Source organism: Haliotis rufescens, unplaced genomic scaffold (assembly GCF_023055435.1).
Source record: "Haliotis rufescens isolate VD_foot unplaced genomic scaffold, xgHalRufe1.0.p SCAF_4, whole genome shotgun sequence".
Classification (NCBI taxonomy): domain Eukaryota; kingdom Metazoa; phylum Mollusca; class Gastropoda; order Lepetellida; family Haliotidae; genus Haliotis; species Haliotis rufescens.
In genome coordinates, this window is record NW_025964112.1 from 21790578 (window position 1) to 21812219 (window position 21642).

The 21642-nt window shown below is 43.3% G+C and overlaps 2 protein-coding genes across 4 annotated transcripts in view; one reads left to right on the forward strand and one right to left on the reverse strand.

Annotated features, from left to right (window-relative positions):
- Positions 1–2271, reverse strand: part of LOC124132157 — a 28736-nt gene extending 26465 nt beyond the window's left edge. Inside the window, exon 1 of one of the 2 annotated variants that reach the window (XM_046495896.2) lies at positions 1807–2266. In XM_046495896.2, coding sequence (XP_046351852.2) covers positions 1807–1917 — 111 coding nt within the window. In that variant the 5' untranslated portion in view covers positions 1918–2266. Of the gene's footprint in view, positions 1–1806 lie in introns of both variants that reach the window. The other variant, XM_046495898.2, reaches the window with a different exon arrangement.
- Positions 2272–7976: 5705 nt separating this feature from the next.
- The window catches only part of LOC124132158 (tyrosine-protein phosphatase non-receptor type 23-like), a 45104-nt gene continuing 31438 nt past the window's right edge, over positions 7977–21642 (forward strand). The window contains exons 1-4 of one of the 2 annotated variants that reach the window (XM_046495899.2): positions 7977–8097; positions 10869–10943; positions 17509–17636; positions 18332–18458. In XM_046495899.2, the coding sequence (XP_046351855.2) occupies positions 8011–8097; positions 10869–10943; positions 17509–17636; positions 18332–18458 (417 nt within the window). In that variant the 5' untranslated portion in view covers positions 7977–8010. Of the gene's footprint in view, positions 8098–10868; positions 10944–17508; positions 17637–18220; positions 18277–18331; positions 18459–21642 lie in introns of those variants that run through there. The other variant, XM_046495900.2, reaches the window with a different exon arrangement.

Here is a 21642-nt window from a genome sequence, read left to right on the forward strand (position 1 = left end):
TGTTATTCCTGTCTCATAGTGTTACGTTCATGTAAAGGTTTCAATTATTTACTCTTCCTGGTGAATATTTATCTCATTTTCAGCAGAATGTTCAGTCTCATAAAATATGCGATGTAGTTTCTTTTAAATGGATTTTGGACGGCCAAAATATTTGTTTATTTTTTGTAGAGATCATTAGCTCTGATAGAACCGGGAGAAATTAATTTACGGATTAATTTCAGATCCGTAAGCTTCAAATGCATCAACGAATACAATGGCTCATTTTTATGTAACTATTGTTATTTTTTAAACCTGCATAACACCAAAACCCGTTTATTCGGACACCTTATGATCTGAGCGATTGTAAGGACGTAACTGGGTCAACAATTTCGGGGCATTAACGGGAATTTCCACATAGAAACATAGAACATATTGTTGACTTGAAACCAAACAAGCATCTCAATTTGCTCAGAATATCAGAAAAGTACAAAGGTTGTACCTTCCACTGATGTTTCTGGGATTTCCAACGTCCGTGACAGGTAAACGGAACAAAAAGCGCCATTATTTCGGCGTAGCATTCACACAGTAGCGTAAAACTGAGTATTATAACACCTGTCTCTTAATGAGTACAATCAGTGTTAGCATTTCGAAAAGTAAACTATAACCCTGGCCTGATGGTTACTGTTATTCATACGTCTGAATCAGGTACAACCAAAGCTTTGAAGACATACATATTAACTACCGAGAGCATTGCTTACTGGCTTACAGATGTTTCTATAGATGCCATTAAGGTCACACTGTACCATGAATATCTTCCATATAAGGCAGGGACATTGCCACACAGGTACCAAAGCGCCATTATAACAGTTCACACCCGAGTTGGCAACCTTCAGTGATGATTCAGATGGCATGAAAAGCATAAAACACGCCCACCAGGTTTTGATCGAAAATGTAAACACGAGGGAGAGGGAAAAGCCAGCGGACCGCTATGGCATTCAATGTTCCCTGAATATTTTGCAAAATCAATACTCATATTGTTGTGTGTCCTTTTGTTCTTTACATGAGGATGAATATAACGTCTGGTGACAACTATCAATAAATAAAAGCGACACAACCCATTCAATAATATATCATAAGACATATTTACCAAAAGTACAGTTCAGTGTACTATTCTGACTATATTGTAAGCATGTGTTCACTATGCAAGAATCATTATGAAAGAATGATGGTACCAGGTGTTCGCGAAAAGGCGTGCTTATCCTGACCCTCCCTATGCTACCGTCACAAACACGTGCAAAGGCAAGTCAAATGTTCACTTGATCAAACTTGGAAACATATGATATAAGTGAAAATAGTGAATTGAATCGGACATAAATTTGGGCACTGATGATTTGGAAAACTATTTCATTTACATCCATTTACAAAGGATCGGCGGCAGTAAGGAATATGTACACTAAACAATCGATCCTAGGAAATCCTTGGAATCCTTGTAAGCTCTAGGTACGATTTGTTAGTTCTTAAGTACCAATTTAATACCTTCTAAATTACGTCAAGAGGGGACGAAGAAGAGAATAACATATCTGTGATCCGGAACACACATGTGAAACACACCTCGCTCGATACGTTCACCCGTCACTTTAATGCGTAGTTAACAGGTGAGAAGCACATATACCTTGGTCACACTCCATTGCGTATACTGGGTATACCAACCAGTGACACTTGATCTAGTTTCCTGAAATACTTCTGTTCACCTTAGCTTAAATCCTATTAAACAGGACACATTTTGGCTGAAATATAAGCAAGTATGAAAAAGACAACTAATATTACCTGACAGGCGAGTATACCCTGGACTAGACTCTTCCAAGGTGTGATTCTCTCTGGGGCGGTAACCCCGTGTACTGGCTCAATGAGCAGGTGAAGCGTGACTACTGAATACATGTCGTCGTGAAACCTTCAGCTGAACCAGATAGTCGCCCGGCGTCCTAAACGTGTACAACAGGTGACGGGGAATGCGGTAGAGAAGAAGAAAACACTGTGTGGGTGAAGAAAATGGTGAGAAGAACATAAGACCGAGGTGAAGAAACAAATGATGAAACCTTTCAAAACATGATTGTATTTACAATGACGACACCAGGCGTTAAGGAAACTCAATAACATGCACACTATCAACGGTGTATGCACTTCGCCTCGTCATGTTCCATCGGAAACACAAAAGGTGTATAGTAAACTCTAAGCGAGAGTCTTGAAAACAACATATTAATGATATGTCCAGAGAGTCAGTATGTTCCTCCTTCTACACGTTACCCTTGTGTATATGTTGAGTTGACAATACGCGGAAAAGGGACCATGCTTCCGGTATAAATAATCTCGGTTATGGCGTTCTACCTGTACATGCACTCGTTCCTGAGCTTGCTTCATAAACTGCTAATCAAAAACATCTCAGATACACGAGTCATTCTTGTGGGATGTAGGAACAGTACGGAGACATTGTTATCGATACTATAAATTGATGACCGGGAATTACATGACAAAATAGCCCTCCCACGCATATGTGAAGCCCTCAAAAGAATAAGGAATTAAACTTTACCTTAGATATTTTGTAAAACTGAAGTACCCTTAATCCTGTTTCGCATAAATGTAAGCATGTCCTAGTTATGTTATTTTATGCTCTATGTATGTGTGTGTGTGGGTGCGTGCGTGCGTGCGTGTGTGTGTGTGCGTGCGTGCGTGCGTGCGTGTGTGCGTGTGTGCGTGTGTATGTAATGAAATCTGACTTTGGAGGAAGGTTGGTGTCGCCGTAAAAATAGCTTTCAAAACATAATTTGTTTTATTGTTAGGGGTAAATGTTCCAAAGACGTCAGTGAATAGTGTACATCATTGACAAGACCATGTAAAAGATTTCATATGATATAGTGCATGACCATGTTGAACAACGTTATTACATCTTGATTTTGAAAACAGGTCGAAATGGTGGCCATCTTGAAATTTAAATGCTCATACAAAAACTTTTGTCTTTATGATGTTACTATTCTGTTGTTTTTAAGCATTGTTGCAATTACCCTACCCTTCCAAAACATGACATATTCTACTACCATAACTCAACAAGAAATTGTCGTCAATATACAATATCACAGCCGCTATGTCATACATTTTGTTTTCTGTATAGGATAGCCCCATGGTCCAGGCCAGCTTTGATACACAGTTATAGTGGTGTTTTTGTCAGATTCATTATTCTTGTTTAATCTACTCAGAGGATTTGAAAATTTAGTAAACAACCATGTTCCATTCCGTCAAAACATCTGATTTTTCAACTTTGTATACCACTATTCCAAACATAAGGAAAAACTCCACTCCTTGATCCATGGGGCATATGTAACAAATCGTGGTGTAAACAGATACAGTTACGTATCTACATTCAGAGGTTCAGGACAATTTGTGACAAATTAAAGCAAATGCCATCTGAGGTTAACTGAGAAAACAGAAATGATGGACTTCCCCATTGATAACATCTACGTACAATTTAGGGGTAAGACATTTAGACAAGAACTAGACATCCCCATGAGCACCAGCTGTGCTCCCTTCTTGCTGATCTGCATAGGAATCGGAATTTCTGTTCGGATTGGCAAAGTCAAAAGAAGGTAATTTGGCGAAGAGGTTTAACTTAAGCTTCAGGTATATCGTTGGTCTGATATCGTTCAATAACAATCAAATAACCTTTCCACTGATTTACCCACCTGAACTAAACATATAGAAGATCGGAGAGACCGCCTCATATTTCATATTTCATATGCATAAGGATTCAGGGTGACAAACCACTCTCCACAAGACTGTATGACAAGAGGGGTGACTCCAACTGTCCAATAGTCATATTTCCCTCCATGCCAAGCAATATTCCTGCAGCTCCAGCCGTTGGTGTACATTTCACAACTTTTGAGATACAATCTTTCTACCTAGATTTCAGAGGTTGTTTGATCAAGGTTACAACAGTCAAGGCCTCAGTAAAGCTTTCAAAACGTTTTATGGTAGAAATGTGGAGGACATTTCCAAATGTGACGCATCAGTAACAAAACTGATACCGATGCAATTCCCTATTTTGACTTTTGACCATATGCCCCTCCAGTGGCATCCATCACAAACACATACAAAGGCAAGCCAAGTGTTCACCTGGAAAAAAAACATGGGGCCATATGGTCAAAAGTCAAAATAAGGAATTGCATTGGAATCAGTTTTGTTACTGGTGCGTCACATTTGTATAACGACATAAATTCAATGGAAAAAATAGCCTGCCGTAAATGACGAAAACGTTCAAAGGAAAGGGGGCATAACTCCGCTATGCTTAGCACTAGTTTATTGTAACTCAGGTCACTTGGTGAGAATTAGCTGTGGGTAAGGACAATGTATTTTCGTGGTGTTTTGTTTACGAGGAACCAAACTATTCTAACACAAATATCGATATTGAAACTGTATACGTTTAAGCATAAAAAAACCCATCAGAAATGATGAAATTATACTTCATAAAAAATGAGTGATAGCGAAATGGATGGCCCTATGTAAACCATAAATTAGTCCTTAGATTCCAACATTCTCCTGATTGTGCAAGTGTAATTTGACTAATGTTTCACCTATATAATTGGATCACTAGCAGTATCACTTGTCCAAAATATAGAAATATCGTATGCGACACTATAAACTTATCAATTTCATATGTAAACATTGTTCAAACAAACAGGATATTATTAAAGGTTAATACATGTTGTTGCCTATATCTACTTATGATATCCTATTGAACATTGATTAATATTCAAAGTGAAATTAAATGTGTGAAAAAATGTACACAAGACATGCACGATCTACATCATATGAAACTGTAAATAGCAGGACACAATAATCGTGTGTATTTTCATTCAAGGACCTTCACCTCAAAGAAATTACCAAATATGTACAACATATGTTGACGTATGACATCACTGCCGGTGACCGACTTTTACAAAATGGCGTGTTGACTGTCAACAGTACGCGGGATATTACAAGGGGACTTTCGTTGATTCAGGGTTCGTATATACATAAATGTGACATGTAAGTAATCAGACCCATTCTGACAATCTGTGTACTGTTATTTGTTGTTATATTTTTCATAGAAACCAACGGAAATAGTCAGAAATTGCGATAAACACCGTTGTCGTTGTGCGTGATTTTGCGTCAGTCATGGCGTCACACGGGACAGGAACTTCGTCAAGTTCTGTTGAAAATATCAAATCATTGCAATGTATATATTGTTAATTCCCTAATTCTCCCTACGATTCTCTTCCCGTGTATATTCTGAAAATGCTGAGCCAATGTACTCAACGAATAGACGAATGGCTTTGTTTACATTTCCAACAAGTGCACTTTTTTCAACGTTCGTTTTCACACCTCATTTATTTTGCTTCATTACATCTAGACAATTTGTATTGGTGACAAAGACCGTTTGGCATTTGATTCTAAAATGTATGAGGAATTCAAGGATGTAGGTATCGCAGCTTATTTTGAAATATACGTGATGGTATTTGCGTCTCATTACCGGTGTACGTATAACGTGATTTTGTAAACACTATCCAATATGGCTGACACAAAACGACTGAGCAACTGAAGGTGAAAAGCCCCAGTAGCAACAAACTGAAGGAATATCAAAACTTGAATGATAGGTGGGAGACTGTGGGAACGCTGAGTGGGGTAGAATATATGCCAGTTCATCACCGGTTAGACCAACGATGAAAAAAATGGAAGAACGACGAAATCTATATCTCTCAAAGAGCTCTTCGTCGTTGTACAGATCAAGAGGGTTGAATCGGTCTCGAAATGTCCGATGAATTGCTATTTTGTCCTTTTTAGGCCTCAGGCGACGCATGAGGCGAACAACCTCCGCCATCTTTCTTGCTACAAATTTTGTCTAAGTCTACTCAGGGACAGTCTTAGGACGATCAAATTTTGTCTTAGGCTAAGATATTCTCATAGATTGTGCTTCGTGATCCCCGATTAAGACCAAATTTGGTCTCAGTTTGTTTTCCTGTTCCCGGGGCCTGGTTTCATGACTATTTGATAGTGATTCATAAACACATTCTCATGATATAGTCGGAATCGAACAGAGATTTCTATTGGATACGCAATGGGTTTTGTCGCTTTATATTATTAATTATCTGTGATTTAGAATAATGAAATAAAATGTTGCCAATTTCATATAACCTAACATATTACCTGCAATTCAAGACATAATTTGGATGGTTTAATGACTATTAAAAGACTTGCAGCGAATTGTGTCAAATTATGTCCTTCTATCTATGCAAGTTTGACCTGATGAAAACTCTCGCACACACTTGCAAGCTTACAACCCAATGAAATTTTGGTACCTCCAATAGAAAAGGTTGTAGGTATACAGGAATAAGCGGGAACGATAATCTTGTTTTTGACCCCTGCCAACCGACTATTTCACAACAGGGCTAAGTTTACATTTTCACACTATTTTTCTCGGCCATCGTGTTGTAAATCATACAGGCTACATAATACTATTTAAAAAATCTCGTAGTATTTTTTTAATGATAAGTACAATTCAAAGCTTCACATTTTATACACAACCAATAACAAAATCCTCTCCCAATTGTTATTTCGTTCTCATCGACAGTTTATAAGGCCATGACATCCATGAAAACTGTATGGGAATCAGCATCTCAATCATGGCACGGCTTCGTCAGACGTTTGAAAGGTCGATATGCAGAAAACTGTACCACTTCGAGTAACAAATTATGGATGCAACTGACAAGAAAAGCACAACTTAAAAAATACCAAGACAGGGCACTGAGCGAAGCGTCCTATAAATCACAATGTGATCATCGAACGCATAAATTTCAGTGTTACTCTTTAAGATCCTTCAAGCAAAAAGGGCTGTTATCGGTATTAATATATGAAAAGGGGAGATTCTCCGTAGCCATCAAGCACAACGCGTCGCTTTGAGTACAACGTCAGCATCATGTTCGTCGGTCGTGGATACTCCAACACACGATCACATCCCGGAGGCTAGACGGTTAAATTAGGTTATTTTGCGACTTGAATTACTGGAAGTGGGACAAATTAAGATACTCCAAAATATACAATTTATGATATTTGCTGATTATGCGTTTTATTGAAAGTTTTCAACGTGCATGAATTTCGTATCAAAGTTTTTTTTCATGTAATATGTCATAGATCTAGATCTATGCCTCAGTAAAATATGCCGCGTGGCCATATCGTGGTGGTCAATGATGGGTGATGATGTCATGGCTTGTTATACATGGCGGGTTTTCGAGTTTTCATTTTGGCTCATTTGATCAGGAATCGATCCTGATGTAAACAAACTAGAGTTGCTCCCCGCTTTGACCTATTATTGGGCAAGAACATTTCCGGGTTAGACAATCACGTGCGCTTTCGTAAATTGTTGATTTCATATATGATTTTCCACACAACTAATCAAATTTGTACATGGTGACATCTGCTGACAATATATGAAAAACTGTCAGTATTGGACAAATAGTATATATAGAACGGGGAGAAGTGCACGCCATGTAAAGATTTCTATTTGAGATCAACAGAAACTATGACTTGGCACATCTAGTAAATTAAGATAAATATGAATTACAAAGAATCGTACAGTACATTCTGCATAACGGCTCTGGTAAATATACGTGTATAATTACAAGTAAAATCTTTATTGACATCCACCCCAAAAATAAGTATCTTTATATATTTTTGTCAGGTAATTCTCCCAAAATTGACTGTTTACAGCACCACCCAATCAATTTGTGTACCCCTATATCTTGATTAGACTTGCACTCATATATTTACCAGTGCACAACTGTTACAATAACAGTGTTATATCACAATTCAATTGACAAATTCTCACATGAACAGTTTGAGATAAATGTATTGTTGTTGATTTCCTAAGCGTCATACCCCCAAAAATTAGTGGCAGAATGGAATATAAAGGTTTGCGTAAGGGAAGTAGTATAAGCGAATATCAAGATGGAGGCAGTGCCGAGACTGCCGATGTTATCCTTCGAGTTAAAACATAGTCCAGAATACGTAGAATTTGGACCATCACTTAAACAGGTAAATTTCCATTTGTGAAAAAACAGTGCATACAATATCTTTTCGATGTATTGTCATTTGTGCCACGATCACTTTATCAGTCGGCCTGCATTGGTAATCAAAACACTGATTGACATTTCCGCATTCATTTTGACAATCGCACGTTTGTTTTGTTACTGTTTTTGTTTGGATATGGAAACTTTGGACATCGTGTGATCCACACTAGTTACACATAATTGTGATGTTGTGTTCTTACATTATGAAATAGGATTGAAAAGATTAGATGATCACTTATTTTAGGCCCCGAAGATGACGTGACATAAAATAACCTTTAGAACCGTAGATGACACATGTCAGTATGATTGTATTCCCGTGTTATGGGTTTTCGGACGATTAAGACACATTAATAGTTTTCTCTTTAATCACGTTAACAACTGTAAAAAGATTCTTTCACGTATAAACATGTTAAAAGACCATTTTCTCTTAAAAACAAGCCATCATGTATTTACAAAAAAATGTCAATGTGATGCTACTTCACCCGTTATGGATGTTATGGACGAGTAATCACTATAAACATGGCCGTCCGAAAACATATAACGTAAAAAAAATCTGTGATCCGACGATATGTAAAGTATGACCCAATATTATTGCGGGCTCTACATTATCACGGTATCGATATATCTCGTAATCCACACACCCCTGTCGACTGTCGACTTTGGGAAATCTAAGCATGATATTTCATAGCTTGATCGAATACTGGACTTGTTGTGGTATACACGTTTTTGAAGTGGAATTACTCCTACCTCTATTTGAAATTGGTTAGTAAAGAACCAGTATATTTTGATGATGTCCCTTGACTGAAACCTAGGTTGTGTGCATACCAATTATGCATAATCCAAAACAGGAAGTGATGTAAACCACATAATCCACACGTATAACACACCACAAAATAGTGATACCCCGATAATTAAGAGTTGCCCGCCTTTGAGCATGTTGAGTGAGGTACTTTGTCTACCAAACTCTGTAAAGAAAATCATCATCGATCAATCCTAACTGATGTGTCATAAAAGGTGAACAAAGAACAAGGACCATTTTGCGTATGAAATATTTAATAGGTCAGTAAGTGTTCACCATTAGGAGCCATTGTAAATTAACTAACGCGATAATATAGCGTACCATCCTACACAAGGATATGCTTTCTATAGTTCTCGGTAACATTTTGGTACAGGGTGCCGCTCATACCATGAATACAGCGGCTGCCAATTATTCAGCATTCTAGACTGCAGGATGTGGCTTTTGCTTCACAGATCGTGCGTGCCTCTTCAATCCATAGGGTTGGTTGTGTTAGGGTTGGAGTAAGTTGCCGACAACTCTATTCTTAGTCCTTGGATCCTCTTACCGATCAAACACTAAATGATCATTAGGGTTAGGTACCACTTTTTTATCCTTAGAGTTAGTTTCGTTAGGGTTATGGAAGGTTACCCCAGCTCTAGCCTTAGCCCTTGGATCCCCTTTGAGGTGTGGTGTGGGGTAGCTTATCCAATGTATTGTTATTTGAGGAAAATCCATACAACGTTTACCATGATTCTGGTTTCGCGGAAGAAATGGCTACTGCATTATGCATTGTGATGAACAATAAGGATCTGATCATTAGGTAAATAACACTGATTATTTGTGATAGCACCCATAGACCTGTGGTGATGTGTTGGCAAAATAGATTAACTCATCATGCTCATTAGTCCAGCTTAGCATCAAGCTAGCAACGTGAGTATGATCCTCTATGTGGCGCTAAATTGAAATGCAAAAGAGTGAGCCCAGTTAAGTGCACTCCTCCCTAGTTCTATTGTTGCTAAGACTTCAGGTTATAGTGCTAATTGGATCCCGGCTGCCGATTGTGGCCCCCTCTTCCCTGAGTGTGCCTCTTGGATCCTTAAAGTTGGTTGTGTTCATGTTTGAGTATGTTTGGTTTTGTTATCTTCAACTTTATCCTTAACCCTTGCATGTCCTTTCTGATCAAGCACCCCTAAATGATAATTTGGGTTGGGCAGCCCTTGCCAATCAAACACCCCTGTTCTATCCTTAGGATTAGACACCCATTTACAATCCTTTGGGTTAGTTGAGAGTCTTAGTTAGCTATCTGAACTCTTGTAATCTTGGTCAAGTTCCAATTTTCACTGAGAAAGTTGGCTACTGATCAGTGTTCCTGCTGGCATTTGAATAGCACTGACACTCTAAAAATTCCAGTCCCCTCCAATTTTTGTCTTTGAACAAACAACTAAAAAAAATGAAATTTACCAGGTTTCATTTCTTTCAATATCATGTGCAACATTTCATTTTGGGTTGGGACTAAGTCTCTAAAAATAAATATTTAACCTCAAAGCAAAGTGAAAGTTTTTTTCTTCCAGACAACCGGAAACCATGAAGATCTAAGACAAGCTGACTTTGTTAGAAATATATACTTCATTGATTATTGAAAAAAAATATTTAACAAAGATTTATAGGGTATTTTATTTGTCGGTCCATAGAGACTGACAATCACATGAATTACCAGTCCAGGCCTAATGTTACTGGTAAAAAAACTGGTAATTACCAGTAAATGGGAACACTGACTGAGCATGCGCATGGACATGATGGAGTCAAACAAATGTGTGTAGAGCACAAGGTAGATGAGCACTAGTTACTTGTGATAGCACCTGGGGTTCCATGGTAAAGGGCCAATTGACCTTACATAGAATCAAACCCTCTTAAAATGCATTTCATAGTTTTGATATTTATCATGTTGATGTTTTCAGTACATTCGAGAGCACTATGGGGAGGACCCAGCTCTGTACAACAAGCCTTGCACTGACCTGGAACAGCTCAGACAGGTAGGACTGGGGCAGAGTATTATCCTTAGTAAGGGCTGGAAAAACATTCTGGCTGTTATGAATTAGTAAATATGATAATTTATACAAGTCATGTGAGTACAATATTAACAGTCATTATTTTATGTGTTTTACAAGTATATTAGGATTTTTAAAATTTTATCAAATGATTTTTGATAAGGCTTGGTTTAATTGTTCTTTTAATTATTAATTAATAATGTAGCCATTGTACCTAAATAACTTAGCATCTTTTAAGATGAGTCTTGTTTTCTTGTATGAAATATACACAGTGAGATTTACTGTTGGTGAATTCTCTTTCAGATTAAATCCTACTTGGGTCACTTATTGCTTATTGCATTTTCCTTGCTCAAGAAAATCTACATGACATAGTTGTAACCATTTTCCTTCGTTTTTGTATGATATACGACCACCCTTGCGGGGCCTCAACCTCCATGGCGCGTCACACCAGGGGGAGCAACTCTCACCCAAATCACTTTCCTTATGTCATCTGTATAAGACAGACGTGCTGTTTTTTCAAGAGACAAAAAGAGTATAAAAAACTATCGTTCGACAAGAACCATGGCTGACCAAACTGTATGTATGGTACATTTCTTTCATTGCAAAGGCTTAATACCTCGCATTGTAAAGTTATAGAGTTGTAATTATACGCCACGTGTACGGTACTTTTGAATTCAAATGGCCGTAATGGCGTCCATATTGTAGTTCCACGGTCCAGGGGTGGAAATTTAAAAAAAAACTTCAAGTTGAAAGACAATTTTCACTTGCCCTGATTTCATTTTCACTTGCCTGAATAATTTCAAAATAAAACTTCAAATCATCAATATGTGTTTATCTCTTTCAACACCATAGGCCGGTTTTCCGGCCAAGAAGCATCGAGTCCAAAGACACCGTAGACCGGTTTTCCGGCCAAGCCGTAGTCACGTCAAAATAGTATATATTTTTATGGACCTACCTGTAATATCATTCATTTATTAAATCTATCACATTTCACAATGTCTGAAATACGTATTCCATTTCAATTTATTATTTTTTATACAAATTAAAAAATTATTCACTATTTCCCGCAATGTTATTGAAAATAAAATTCTCGGACACACATTTCGACAACGGGTCCACATCGAACATGTCAAAGAGCAAAATAAAGACGTTTTAAACAAATCTTTAAATATATTATAAAAAGTAATAAATAAAATCAACAAAAAAAAATATCTAAAAGTAATCAAACTTACATCTAAGTTACTATTTCCATCTTTTCGTGCGATCGCGTGTAATGTAAGTCAAATGACATCTCGGCTTTCGTTGCCTTGAATTCTCGGCTCGGACACGATGTTTAATGCAAAAATATATGCATGAAAAATCTTTGTCACTGCTCCTAACCTAGCACGATACATTCACAAAGTTCCATATTTTTAATGTATATCATGATTTCCTGCTCAAAACGTTCAGAATAACACGATTTATCAAAAATCTTTCGCCAACTTCTGAAATTTATCAAACACAAGCTTGGTATCACACCTGTAATTTGATTGGCTGCCTGAGGTCACGTGCTCAAAATTGACCAATCACGAAACTTGTAGCAGATTTCCGCAAGAAAGTGTCATTAGAAACCAATTTTAATCCAATGAAATCGCTTGTTATAACTACGGAAAAAAACCAGGCGATGTTACGAAAGCGCGATTACGAAATTTCTCTCAACTCATTTATTGTACCAATTTACCAGTAGTTAGACCTGTAGACAATGATAGTAATTTCAAATATTACTTTCCTCCGGACAAGTTAAAGTAAGTGATTTTGTTGCCCGACCTCGTATTTCTACTTGCCCCGGGAGTCGGGAAATGGCAAATTTCCACCCCTGCGGTCTGATACATGTAACACCAAGGCCATTAGAAACATACAGCATTGGACTACAATTTTTTCCTTTACATAAACCCAAGGTGGTGCGTTAATTTATAACTACACTTACCTTTTTTACGGGTTTTACATCTTAGCGCGTAACACGCCCCTTTGGTGTTATAATTATACTACGACATTGGCTATTAGTATCCCGTTACAAATCGCATTTTACATTACGCCTTTGCTTCTAGTTTCACAATTTATGCATGTATCTTTCTGATCTTTATATTGCACTGATACACTTTAATACCCTTCCCACCCACCTAAAAAATTACGGTCTTTTTGACAGACTTTCAAACTGTGTACGGGTTGTTCTGCTTCCATTCCCCCCAAAGACCGGCACGAAAGCTGCCTGAAATGTCTGGCGGAGGACGGGCATGACGATGGGTCATGCCTGATATGCATTGCCTTTACCCCCGGGCCCAAAAGAAGAGACAAGTTGACTTGCTTCACTTTAAAGGTCTCTTAAAGGCGGGGGTAGATATCAGATCTGCTAAGACCAGTCTCCCCACCCCTCCCATCTAAAAAGGGTAAAAAGGGTAAAAAAGCTGCCGAGACTGTCTCCTCCGCTCCCTCCCCGGGGGCTGGGGGAGAAGGCTTGAGGGTCCCCGTAGTACGCACTGCACCCTCTCCTGCACTGTCTTTGGCAGACATTTCTGCGTTACTTAAGTGGATGATGGGGGAGGTGAAGTCTCAGCTCCGGCAGGAGCTGCGGGCTGACCCTTCCCCGTTGTCGGCGCCGGACGCGGCTTTGAGACAGGCCGAGACAGGCCACTTGGTCTCGGGGACGATCCGAGACCAGGCTTCAGCTCCGGCTTGAGGTTGCTCCCCAGCGGAGGGGTGGCAGGCACTGGCCTGTGCACTACCGACACACAATTTTCCCTAGCGGAGCCAGACACCTCTTCCGAGGCCGAGGCTTCCTCTAGTGGATTCCTAGCCCAGAGCCAGGTGGGTTCCCTTGAACCCTCGGGACCGGGACTCGGCTTCAGGCCGGGTGCAGCCCGAGGATGCGAGGGCCCAGGTCTTCGGGCGTCCCCTTCCGACTTTGTCTGCTTCATATCTCGGGGAAGAGTCGATTAACTTCGGCTCGGAATCGAGAGAAGAGGAGGGGGGGGAGGGGAAGGACTCAGAGACCTTGGGGACGTTTTCCTTTGCTTCCTCGTTGAGGCACGTGCGGGACAGGATTGTCCAGGGACTGCCTCAGGTGGCTGCACCAATGCCAGAGTCGGATCCAAATCCCTGGTGCATGAAGTCATCAACCCTCTTTTGTCGGGTGCCCGCAGGAAGTTCGACCTGCCCGAACTTATTATGCGGTACCCGCTTGCAGAGGATAGTGACTCTGAGGTACCTGTGGTGGATGAATGCGTTTGGACTTCCGTTACCCTGGGGGGGTCTTCGACCCCCAACTTGATTAAGGTCAAGCAGGGCCGGCAGTTGCCCCCCTTTCTGCGTGAGGTGCGGAGTTGAAGGCTGCTTACATATGCTTTGAGGAGCAATATCATAATGCTTGCCAACAGCTCCGTGTGTCCGTACACTCCGCGTATCTGTCAGCTGTACAGAGGGAGTTAGCGGGGGAGGGGCCGGCCGACTCTTTGGAGTTGGCCGCGCAACTAACGGAAGTTCACAGTCATCTTGCGCGGGACACTATTCGTAGCTGTGCCTCGCAGATGATGTGCGCTGTTATGGGCATGCGCAGGCTGTGGATGTCGGTATCTAAATAAAAAAAACTGCGTAAGCGGACCTCTCCATTTGACTCCTCCTACGCTGACGCGCCGGGTCAGAAGTCCACACCTGCTTGGAAGTAGCCGCTCCTCAGGTAAGGGTGCCGGGAGGAGCAAGAGAGGCAGGGGCTGGGGCAAGCAGCCTTTTTCGTGGGGCGAGGGACCCATCGGGTTCCCATAAGCGCCCGAAGAGCCCCGAGTGAACCCACAGTCGCAAGTTCTCGAACTGCCGAAAGCCGGGGGCCACTGCCTCAAGCCGGATGTCCCCGTAGGCGTCCGACTGGCTCTATTCCTGAAGGAATGGGAGACAGTTACATCCAATCCCTGGACCCTGTCCACTCTAAGGGCCATTTGCCTCGGTGGAAACATCATCCGCCCCCCTTCTCCGGGATAAAGCACACTCCGGTGCCTGCTACCCGAGAGAAGGCGGAATTCTTATGAAAGCTGCGATCGCACCGGTTCCCGAGGGACAGGAAAGCGAGGGCTTCTACTCGACATATTTCCTAGTCACCAAAAAAGACGGAGGGTTCAGACCTATTCTCAATCTGAGATGGCTGAACAAACTTATAGAGGTACCGTCCTTCAGGATGGAGACACTGAGCTCAGTGATCTCAGCTGTCGAGACCGGAGAATGGCTAACGTCAATAGACCTAAAAGACGCCTATCTCCACTTACCCATACACCCCGAGTTCAAGAAATACCTGAGGTTTTCTTTCGACAGGAGGTGTTATCAGTTCAGGGTTCTACCATTCGGCCCCGATGGTGTTCGCCAAGCTGATGTTGATTCCTGCCCAAATGGCCAGGCCGAAAGGTCGGTTCTGCCATCCGTACCTCGACGACTGGTTACTAAGAGCTCTATCGCAATCCCCGAGTCAGATAGCTACACAAGATAGACATTCTGATCAGTCTAGGGTGGATAGTCAATCTCAAGAAGTCAGATCTGAGCCCTACTCAGAATCTTGTCTTCCTAGGGGTGAATTTCAACACGGTGAGCGGACTTGTATCTCTGTCACAAGATCGCATTACCAAAGTCAGAAGTGTTACTTCCCAGTTCCTTCTGTCTGCAAGTCACACTGCTCGTACATGACTCCAGTTACTTGGCAACATGGCGGCGACAGTGGACGTGGTCTGGCGCTTGAGAATGAGACCCATTCAACAAGCACTCCGTCGACTTTGGGCGAACTCGGAAGATCTAGAGACTGCTCTCGAGACTCCGTAGTGGCTCATTACACACCTTCAGTGGTGGACTGAGGTCGAGAATCTGTCCCGGGGGCTCCCCCTTGACACTGCCGTTACTTCTCTCACAGTTCAAACAGACACGTCACTCTCCGGCTGGGGAGGCGTTCTGAACGATCACACTGCCTCGGGACTATGGTCCCAGCATGAGATCAAACTGCATATCAATGTGCTAGAACTGAGACTCTTTGGTCAGTGCAGAGTTGGTTTCCAGTAATACTCAGGTTTCTGGCTCAGCCTCCTGTTCTATTACCTTTACGACTGGACCTCCTATCCCAGGATTCAGTGGGTGGTTTGGCCACATGGTCAGGAATCGCCTCCAGAAGAGTGGTATTCCTGCACAAGTTGCAGACACAATATTGGCTTCGCGGAGGGATTCGACAAATGTTCGGTACGAGGAAAGATGGGCCTGCTATGCGCGCTGGTGTGTCGATAGAGGCATTGCAGATCCCTTTTCTGCAGATCTCGTAGCCGTGCTTGAATTCCTCCAGTCGCGACTAGATGACGGCCTGGCCGCATCGACAGTCCAGGGGTACTCTACAGCTATCGCAGCTTTTCACGTCCCTGTCGACGGGGCACTTCTGGGTGCACACCCATTAGTGCAGCGCTTTTTAGCAGGTGTGGACAGGATCCGACCGCCTGTCTGACGGATCAGTCCCCCTTGGGACTTGTCGATCATTCTTGATTGGCTGTCCGGTCCTTCCTTTCGGGATCTGTCGTCTCGCTCTCTTCAGCTGTTGAGCTGGCATACGGCGTTCCTTGTGGCGGTAACGCCCGGCAGACGGCAGATGGGTAGGCGTCATTCATGCAATGTCAGCCGATCCCGAACTTACTGTCTTCCACCGGGACAGGGTCAGTATTCGCCTGCCGGACTCTTACCATCCTAAGGTCGCACATGCCTTCCACGTGACGGCTCCTATTGAGCTACCTGCTCTTTCACAGCCTTCTTCGTCGGGGACCACTGCAAGACATGCTCATGGATCCAACTGAGCATGTTCATCAAACATTACCAACTCGACAAACACTCAAGTGAGCGTGCTCGGTTTGGTCAGTCGGGGGGGGTGGGTGGGGGGGAGGGGTTGAGTTCTCAACTTATGACAAGCCGTAAAAACAGGCTTTATCATAATATATGGTCTCTAGCCCCCGCCTTTCGACGGTGGTGCCTCACGATAAGGTTGGTTCCATTTATTGAACTCTTTTTTATTCATTGAAATAATCAAAATACGATGTATTTATTTACGCTTGTTTCTGACGGATGCCACTTCCTAGATTATCTTTGGGAGTCTATCTTGATGCAATAAGTGCCCCAAGGAGGATTTAATCAGAAAGAGAATTTTACAAACCTGTAGAGGTTATGAATTCTCTGATGAAATCCTCCTTGGGGCACGGCCACCCACCTCCCCACATTCCGTCAGCATTAGACATATGGAAAGTGATATGGGTGAGAGTTGCTCCCCCTGGCGTGACGCGCCGTGGAGGGTGAGGCCCCGTAAGGGTGGTCGTATATCATACAAAAACGAAGTTTTTTGTGTGGTAACATTTTTTATTAAGGAAAATGGTTACAACTATGTCATGTAGATTTTCTTGAGCAAGGAAAATGTAATAAGCAAATAAGTGCCCCAAGGAGGATTTCATCAGAGAATTCATAACCTCTACAGGTTTGTAAAAGTTTACCTTGTGCCTTGATGTCATTTCAGGGTGCCATCCACGTGACACGGGACTTCATGGGCTGCAGCACCCTGAAGAAATACTATGCCCAGCTGCAGTTCCTGCAGGGAAGATTCCCCATGGGGGAAGGGGGAGAGGCGGCCATAGCCTTCACTTGGTGAGTAGCTGTCTGTATTAGGGAGGGGGATGTACGACTACCCCCAGCTCCTGCAGGGTAGATTCTCTATGAGGGAAAGGGGAGGGGCGGTCATAGCCTTCACTTGGTGAGTAGCTGTCTGTATTAGGTAGGGGGGAGGTAGTACTACCCCCGGCTCCTGCAGGGAAGATTCCCCATGGGGGAAGGGGGAGAGGCAGTCATAGCCTTCACTTGGTGAGTAGCTGTCTGTATTAGGGAGGGGGATGTACGACTACCCCCAGCTCCTGCAGGGTAGATTCTCTATGAGGGAAAGGGGAGGGGCGGTCATAGCCTTCACTTGGTGAGTAGCTGTCTGTATTAGGTAGGGGGGAGGTAGTACTACCCCCGGCTCCTGCAGGGAAGATTCCCCATGGGGGAAGGGGGAGAGGCAGTCATAGCCTTCACTTGGTGAGTAGCTGTCTGTATAGGGGAGGGGGGAGGTAGTACTACCACCAGCTCCTGCAGGGTAGATTCCCCATGGGGGAAGGGGGAGAGGCGGCCATAGCCTTCACTTGGTGAGTAGCTGTCTGTATAATGGAGGGGGGAGGTAGTACTACCACCAGCTCCTGCAGGGTAGATTCCCCATGGGGGAAGGGGGAGAGGCGGCCATAGCCTTCACTTGATGAGTAGCTGTCTTGTACCAAACTGATTGACTCCAACCCTCCTCTGTGTTCCAGGGAGGACATTCAGACAGGAAGGGAGTATATACTCGGTGACATTAAGTTCGAACAAGCCTGCATCTTGTACAATATCGGCGCCCTGCATTCCATCCTGGGAGCAGTTGATACAAGGCATAGTGCCGAGGTAAGATCTGATGACATCACATTTTCGGTCACACCAGAACAACCTTCCATCCGACCAATCAGAGCTTCACTTTTGAAATCACGATCATGCAACCTTACATGGTCCATTCTGAACAACAGTTCCAGGCTGTGCGACTGATTTCATCAAAATTGTCATCAATCTCTCACTTCAATGGGTTAAACATTTGGAACAGAAGAGACTTTCAATAGTCATGATCATAATGATAGCCTCTGGGAATTACTGCCATACAATCTCGACCATCTATTAGACTTTCCAGAATTTTCTTTTGTTCAGTTGAATCGAGAACTTTGTCAAAATATATGGAATGGAAATCTCTGTTTTGAAACTATTGACATAAAGCTTGAGAAAGCCACTTTCTTGTTGGCTAATATCGACTTCCTGTTGGCCATTTTGTTCATCAGTCAAAGTTTGCGAAGGTCGACCTGTAATGGGATGTCCTCCAATCCCATGTAGAGGTAGTGATCACTAAGATCTGTTTTAATAAGAATGCATACCCACCCCTCACATACCCAAACCAATCAGTTCCATACCCAAACCCACATACCCAAACCCTCTCCTCACATGGCATTCTCATCATGCAACAACCAAACTTCACAACTAACAGCTACAATTTTATAGTATCTGGCTGCACCTGGGTAGTGAGACCAAAATTCTCATAATTCTATCAACATCAATTACTTGACCCACCCATCCCATACCCGCACCTCCCTCAAATACACAAAGACACCCCTAATACCGAATACCCAAACCCAGCCATCCCCAGGGATCATTTTGGGCCATGCCCTTGCTCCAAACATGCTCTGAAATATGAAGTGGCACATTCAAATTAGCAATACCAGCCCATCTGGCTGCCCAGAAGGACACAAGAAATGTTATAATCCGGGTCTTCAAACTTCATAAATTGTACTTGGTTTGCTTATCTCAATTCACAGTTGTTTACAAAGGAGGTAGCTTCGGTTATCTGCTCCTACAGTCCGAAAGAATAAAAAGGCATTCTGAAGGCTTTGCTAGTGGTCGTTTTCTCTGTGTTATATAGATTCGGAAATAGTTCAAACTTGGCTTCTCCGCATAGCGATGGCTTCCGGCTATGGAACATGTGCAACACATATGGAATATGGCGCCGAAGAAAGTTGAAAAACTGTTGACTGTTAAAAGGATATCCTTGTGATTGCACAAGTTCTTTTTGTGAAACTTTGCCAAAAAACATACACAGAAGTGTACAACTTAGCTTGTTAGTGCATGTGCAATATACCTCAAAACTAAGATTTCGTTGCTCATGGGAGGTTCTGAATATTTACTTGCGTGTGACAATAGCTGATCAGTCCGATAACAGTCTATGACAACACAGCCTTGTAATTAGAAATTGATTTGGATTTTCACCATGGGTGTATATATATCATGAAAAGAAGGTATCAAGGTTTGGTTGGTGTTTCAACATGTCTTCATAACATGACAATCCCAACACTTCACGATTTCCTTAATATTTATTGTTCCGCAAACTCATCAGAAAAAACCCACCCCTCACATTCCCCAACCCTCCCTCACATGCCTAACCCATCCCTCATATACCCAACCCCCCCCCTCACATACCCAAACCCCCCCTCACATACCCAAATCCCCCCTCACATTCCCAAACCCACCCCTCACATTCCCAAACCCTCCCTCACATTCCCCAACCCTCCCTCACATGCCTAACCCATCCCTCACATTCCCAGACCCTCCCTCACATTCCCCAACCCTCCCTCACATGCCTAACCCATCCCTCACATACCCAAACCCCCCCTCACATACCCAAACCCCCCCTCACATTCCCGAACCCCCCCTCACATTCCCAGACCCTCCCTCACATGCCTAACCCATCCCTCACATACCCAAACTCACCCCTCACATTCCCAAACCCTCCCTCACATTTCTAACCCTCCCCTCACATACCCAAACCCCCCCTCACATACCCAAACCCCCCTCACATTCCCCCCCCCCCCCACATACCCAACCCCCCCCTCACATACCCAAACCCCCCCTCACATTCCCAAACCCCCCCTCACATTCCCAAACCCCCCCTCACATTCCCAAACCCCCCCTCACATACCAAAACCCCCCTCACATACCCAAACCCCCCTCACATACCCAAACCCCCCCTCACATTCCCAAACCCCCCCTCACATTCCCAAGCTCCCTCACATACCCAAAACCCCCCTCACATACCCAAACCCCCCCTCACATACCCAAACCCCCCCTCACATACCCAAACCCTCCCTCACATACCCAAACCCCCCCTCACATTCCCCAACCCCCCCTCACATACCCAAACCCCCCCTCACATACCCAACCCCCCCCTCACATACCCAAACCCCCCCTCACATACTCAAACCCCCCTCACATTCCCAAACCCCCCCTCACATGTCTAGCCCTCCCCTCACATTTCTAAACCCACCCCTTACATTCCCCAACCCTCCCTCACATTCCCCAACCCCCCTCACATACCCAAACCCTCCCTCACATACCCAAACCCCACCTCACATACCCAAACCCCCCTCACATTCCCAACCCCCCCCTCACATTCCCAAACACCCCCTCACATACCCAAAACCCCCCTCACATACCCAAACCCCCCCTCGGATTCCCAAACCCCCCCTCACATACCCAAACCCCCCCTCACATTCCCAAACCCCCCCTCACATACCCAAACCCTCCCTCACATACCCAAACCCCCCCTCACATTCCCAAACCCCCCCTCACATACCCAAACCCCCCCTCACATACCCACCCCACCCCCCCTCGGATTTCCAAACCCTCCCTCACATGTCTAACCCTCCCCTCACATTTCCAAACCCACCCCTTACATTCCCCAACCCTCCCTCACATTCCCCAACCCTCCCTCACATTCCCAAACCCTCCCTCACATGCCTAACCCATCCCTCACATACCCAAACCCACCCCTCACATTCCCCAACCCTCCCTCACATTCCCAAACCCTCCCTCACATTCCCAAACCCTCCCTCACATGCCTAACCTATCTCTCACATTCCCAAATCCACCCCTCACATTCCCAAACCCTCCCTCACATGCCTAACCCATCTCTCACATTCCCAAACCCTCCCTCACATTCCCCAAACCCTCCCTCACATTCCCCAAACCCTCCCTCACATGCCTAACCCATCTC